Source organism: Anoplophora glabripennis, unplaced genomic scaffold (genome assembly GCF_000390285.2).
Source record: "Anoplophora glabripennis isolate ALB-LARVAE unplaced genomic scaffold, Agla_2.0 scaffold555, whole genome shotgun sequence".
In the NCBI taxonomy this organism is placed as follows: domain Eukaryota; kingdom Metazoa; phylum Arthropoda; class Insecta; order Coleoptera; family Cerambycidae; genus Anoplophora; species Anoplophora glabripennis.
In genome coordinates, this window is record NW_019416692.1 from 335,014 (window position 1) to 341,084 (window position 6,071).

Genomic DNA, 6,071 nt, shown 5'->3' on the forward strand with positions numbered 1-6,071 from the left:
ACATTTTTCCAATCGTCTTCTTAAATTTAAAAATACTTTACATAGCTGCTGTGGAATAATTTCTGCACAAGCTTGTTTTATGGGATTTTTTAGGTCATCCAAATTCCTTGGTCTGTTTTTATAAACCTTGTTTATAAAACCCCCAAAGGTAAAGTCCATAGAGGACAAATCAGGGGATCTTGGTGGCCATTGTACTACTGGATTCCTTCTCCCAATCCACTTATTAAGAAACTGGTCATTAAGCCAATTTGACTGCGACAGTGTTATGGATTGGAGCTCCATCCAACTGTATATAAATATTTCTTGTATCCAATAAAAGAATATCGCGTATAATGTCCCATAATTCATTTACAAATTGAAGAGGTGCTTCCCCATTTAAGTTATTTAAAAAGTAGGGACCTATTACCCTGTGCTTTGATATTCCGCAAAACACATTAACTTTCTTGGAATACTGCCTCTTTGCTGCAATTACAAAATTAGGATTATTTTCATTCCAAAATCTGATACTTTGAGAAGAAAAACTGCGGAAATTTTCACCCCGTAATCTAATAATCTATATTTTTTCTTGTGAAGATAAATATTGTGGCATGACTGCCAGAGATTCTTACTTTATAACACTAACTAGTTTATCAGTAACAGTTAAATGTCAAAAATGTCAGCAATAAAGCTTTTTTTTCATTCATTCAGTATAATTGGTAAACTATACATAAGAATATCTTCCTATTAGGGAAGAATATTTATCCATACAGAATAAAAGCTATGTAAAGTCATTTTAAATTTAAGAAGACGACTGGAAAAATGTATTCGACTGGTAAGAGGTTTGGTTTAGAAAACTAAAATTTAACTTAGTATTTTTATTTCATTACATTTTTAGTACGTTAATTATTAATTTTACTGTGGCCGCAATTAAAAGTCTTAAATTTATAGTGTCTGTATTTTTTCTTTGTCCGATTGGTAATTGTTTTCATTTTCATGGCAATCTTTGATCTGCTTATCATTATTTTTAGTTGTCTGATTTTTCGAAGGTTGGCACCCCATAAAAAACACTCAGTAGACATTTGTAGATAAAATTTGGTATATGGGTATTTTGATGGGTGTTGAACAGCCTGGCAATATTATCTTTTTGATAAAAAAAATGCCTAATACCACTAATACCACTTTCTGGAAGAACGACCGTTTTAAAAAATCGTAGTAGGCCAGGCTTTTGTCGCATCAATAAGATGGTTAGTAGAATATAACCTCCCTTCACGGTACTATTTGTAAAAATATTGGTTCGCGAAAAGTCCACAGCATTCTCACATTTCCAGAGGCGTTAACCTGAAAAACACATTTGTTAACATTAAATTCATCTAGCAAAGAAAGATAAAAGTATACTTACATCCCTCAAAGTAAACCTACTGCAGGGGCGTGGTATGAAAATAAGCAATTTTTATTAACAAACTGATCTAAACAGGTCTAAAGCATTACGTTTTAAACTGAAAAAGAATTATCACATGAAGTTTTAAAAAAATTTAAAGCTGACATTTATTCACATCTCATTTAACAAAAAAATTAAACGAATAAACGAATTACTTACTAAGAGACGATATGCTTTACAAAAATTATTCAAAGTTGTTTCCTAAAAAACATGTTTCCAAACAACGGTCAAAATTTTATCACCAAAACACCACACACTCACTGAAAACCGTTGCTGGAACAAAGATTTCTGTACAATGTGAGGATCTGCATCACACCAATAGTTAATGTTGTGAAAATTTAGTAGGTATGCCGTCTCTAGTAAAATATTCATCCGTAAAAAGCATCTTTCTTGTAAAATGCAGAACTTATGCTATTTAATGTCAAAACCACATAAAATCATTGTTATTTTATGCCTGAACCCTATGTAATGATAGAGGTGTAATAATTGTTCCCGTAGTACACGGCATTGTTAGTTTTATACGCCGAGTAAGTGATAGTGCAACACACAACGCACGTGCACAAGATGCAAAGGGTCGGCTTACATTTATAGTTAATTTTCTTAATTAATTTTCTCGAGAACAGAAGCATTTAGACCATCAATTACTTAATAAAAACTGCTCACTTTCGTGCCCTCTATTACCCTTTTCAAGGAACGCACTTACTTCAGAAACACCCTGTACTTCATTATTTTTTTTTAATTTATTGCCCGATGAATTTAAATCACTATACAAGATATTTTTGAAAATGTACTTTCCCGTAGATCAACTGCCATCATTTTCTGAAAGATAAATAATAGGATTGCTGATTATCTCTGAATGGTAACATGATAGGGATTCTGCAATCCTCTTTTTGGACAGTCTTGTGTCTTATTAAAAATTGACGTTCTGTTAGAATACTCAGCCTTTGCATAAAAGTGGAAGCTTTTCCTTGGTTGCATTTCATTCAAAAGAATTCCTTGATAATATTCAAGATATGTTGTATATGCACTTTTCGACACTAATGAGTATTCAGCCAAGCCACACGAAAATGGTGCACATGTTGGATGCTCCCGGTGAAAGTTCGGTATTTTTAAACGTGTTCATTGAATGCCTTTGCAAGGACCCCCACATTGGTATATAAACCCTCCACCCCGTGGAGAAGTTATCATTTTCATTCTTCTTCCCACGAGTAACACCAACATGAGAGTGATTCTGGTAAGTTTTATCATTTCTGTAATAGAGAAAGGAAATACTTTAAAATTAATAATTCCATCATTAATTGTTAGTGTTAACAGTGCGTAAAGTGAAGTAATAATTAGCTGAATAAGTTATTTAATATTTATAATTTCATAATGTTTTAATAAGAAGATTTTGTAAGTATGGACTATACAATTGATAAATGTTTTATCACTTGGAATAATTTAACTGAAAAATTTTAAATTCGTTCTATCTGAAATGTAAAAATTGAACCGAACATATTTATGAATATTTTAAAGACATAAACAGTAAAGATACTTCTGTATTTGTTAAAAATGTTAAATAAGTTAATCAATTTTGTTATAATACCCTTAACAAAAAGTAATATGTTTAAATATATAGCGAAAATTAGTCTGTAACTTAAACCTATACCTTACAACATAATATCCAGCTCCAATTTGGTTTCTGAAAAGGTTTTTTGAATAGTAAAATTGCTGTTGCCCTACAAGTAAAATGTTTGAAGTCTTAGATGACGGAAATAAAAGAACAGTATCTATTGACTTAACAAAAACGGTGGATCATATTTAAGAAATAGAATTTAACACACAGAAATAAACAATAAAAGAACTCGTGCAGAGACAGCGAAGTGTGGCATATAACTAGGTACAGTTTTGAGGTCAGTTTTGTTCATAATATATCATAAGTTATGCTGATGATTTAGCATCAAATTGGGAGAATTTGGACATAAACAGGAAAAAGGTCCAAAAAAAATATAAAAAACTGTTTTGACAACTACTATCACTAAATTCAAGAACAAAATATTTGGTCTTCTATCTTTAGGAATTTTCTGCTCCTCCATTTAACTTGTTATCGATGGCTTCTTTAGAATAACATCTACATTGTGTTGAAATGGGATCATAATTATGGTAACTTTAAGGGACATTCAAGATATTAAACAACTGAAAATAGTATATACAGATAATATGGTATTGGGGTATATTTGATACGCATGTAGAAACTTTGCTGAAAAAGATTTCAAAATTAATGTTATATAAAAACTTGCTTATCCTTCAGATAAAAGCAGTAATACAATGGAAATGATGCTAACCTATCCTATCCTCTATCTTATCTTCTTAGGTAGCATCTTTGATACTAGCAGTCGCATGCGGCGAGGCTACTAAAAATAAGAACGAGAAGCGTGGGATCTTCGACAGCGACATTGGCAGTTCTCATGGCGGATTTGGAGGCGGCAGTATCTCCCTTGGAGGACATAGCGGAGGTTTAGACGGTGGCCCTATCAGCATTGGTAGTGGACATGGAGGTGGTTTTGGAGGTGGCAATGGAGGAGGTTTCGGTGGCGGAATAGGAGGCGGTTTCGGTGGTGGAGCTGGAGGTGGTTTCGGTGGCGGAGCTGGAGGTGGTTTCGGAGGCGGTTTCGGTGGTGGAGCCGGAGGAGGAGGAGGCGGCGGCGCTACTGTTACTACCATCAGTCAAGCCGTTCCAGTTCCTGTGCCACAACCTTACCCTGTTACCGTTACTAGAAGAGTACCTGTCCCTGTTGCTCAACCTGTGGCAGTACCTGTACCTAGGCCAGTACCTGTGAGTAATTTCAGTTTCACGCTACTTTATATTCAAGTACTTATAACAGTAAACTTTATGAAATTAAATAAATGTTGAGATGCAGTTAAATAACAATATTAAACTTCGTAGATACATAACATTAAGCAGAATATATCAACATTAACTAATTATTAATTTGTTAAAGATTCCGTTAATGAATACCTTTTCTCTCAGGTTACCGTACCAGTACCTCAACCCGTACCAGTACCAAGGCCCTACCCAGTAATTGAAAGACGCCCTGTACCAGTCGCTATCCCCACTCCAGTACGTGTACCAGTTGCTCAACCTGTTGGTGTTCCAGTACCACAACCCTATCCAGTAACCGTTGCCCAACCAGTCCCTGTTAGAGTGCCCCAGACCATTGTAGTGCCAGTCGCCCAGCCTGTGTTTGTTGGAGGAGGTGGAGGAAGAGCAGGTGGCGCAGGAGGCTTCGGCGGTGGTATTGGAGGTGGAATTGGAGGTGGATTTGGAGGTGGATTTGGAGGTGGTATTGGCGGTGGTATTGGAGAAGGCATTGGAAGTGGTTTTGGCGGAGAAATCGGAGGCGGTTATGGAAGCGGTTATGGAGGAAGTTATGGAGGAGGTTACTCCAACTCAATCTCTGTTGGACATGGAAGTTCTCTAGGTGGAGGATCCTTGTCTCTTGGTGGTCATGGAAGTTCGATCTCTCTTGGAGGAGGATATGGAGGTGGTCACGGCGGAGCTAGCAGTTACTCTAGTGTGTCCATTGGAGGGAGTGGCAAATATTAAAATACCTCAAAAATTAGTCACAGTTAATAACTGAAAATACTGCCAATGTGATAATAGCACGTAGTAGCTTTGCCAATTATAATTTTTGTACATTGTTACATACCGAAAATAAATTTATATTTTCCTACACACATGTACTTATTGATTATTATTTAAGCAATTTTATTTAATTTTCTTAAATTACTTTTAAAAAAATTAAAATAAATTATAGTAGTTGATGTCGCGTGGATACCTTTCTGTTTTACGTCTGCTGTAAATTGTATTCGCCGTGTGTATTTAAAGAACTATTTATAAATAGTAACATAATTTACATTAACATTAGCTGGGGGAAAAAGTGAAGTAATGCTTAGAAAAGCACGTAGTAATATATTTTAACTCCTTCCAATATGCCACGGAAGCCTTGTCTCAACACTAAGGTTTATCTGGTAAGTGGCGTCATTTAAATTTATATAGCTATTTTATCCTCCACTTGCCTTGCCTTGCTCTTTGGTAATAGTACTATGTTGCAACATGTTTCTGTAAACATAATGTTTTCATTCGTAGTCTGACTACGGTCCTGTTAAACTCCGCGCCGCACTAACAATAAGCCTAAAAATAATAGGTCTTTCTGCAAAAACTTCATTCTCGACACAAATACAATGTGTAGACAACTTTATCGACTGGTAAAAAATTAAGGATAAAATACAAGCGCTGGACAAGTGATTACCTGCGATTAACTGCACATTATATTCTTTAATTAGTTGAGATATCAAAGTGAAACAGATGTAAATCGATAACTGTGGCAGGTGATAACATTTAACTGCGACAACAGTTATTTTCTTTAACTTTAGAAATGACTAGTGCATAATTTGATATATTAAGTAAAATATTTATTGCTGTTGTTGTTGATTTTGATACTATAATTAAAAGTAATATACCTACAGAGTGACCCATTTGAAAGCGAGCCACCCTCATAACATTTTTATTTATGGAGCGATTTTGACGAAATTTTTTTTGAAATGTGGAGGGCGGAAAGGTGTATTTTGGGGCCAAGCGGCGTCCAGTATTTTTTAAAACTAAGGCCTACTA

The 6,071-nt window shown here is 35.0% G+C and overlaps 1 protein-coding gene across 1 annotated transcript; it reads left to right on the plus strand.

Annotated features, from left to right (window-relative positions):
- Nucleotides 1-2,610: 2,610 nt before the first annotated feature.
- On the plus strand, nucleotides 2,611-5,130 carry LOC108912087 (glycine-rich cell wall structural protein-like). The gene is made up of 3 exons (XM_018717248.1): nucleotides 2,611-2,651; nucleotides 3,771-4,232; nucleotides 4,428-5,130. The coding sequence occupies exons 1-3, from the start codon at nucleotides 2,637-2,639 to the stop codon at nucleotides 5,001-5,003; spliced, it is 1,053 nt and encodes a 350-aa protein (XP_018572764.1). The 5' UTR covers nucleotides 2,611-2,636; the 3' UTR covers nucleotides 5,004-5,130.
- The last annotated feature ends 941 nt before the right edge of the window (nucleotides 5,131-6,071 follow it).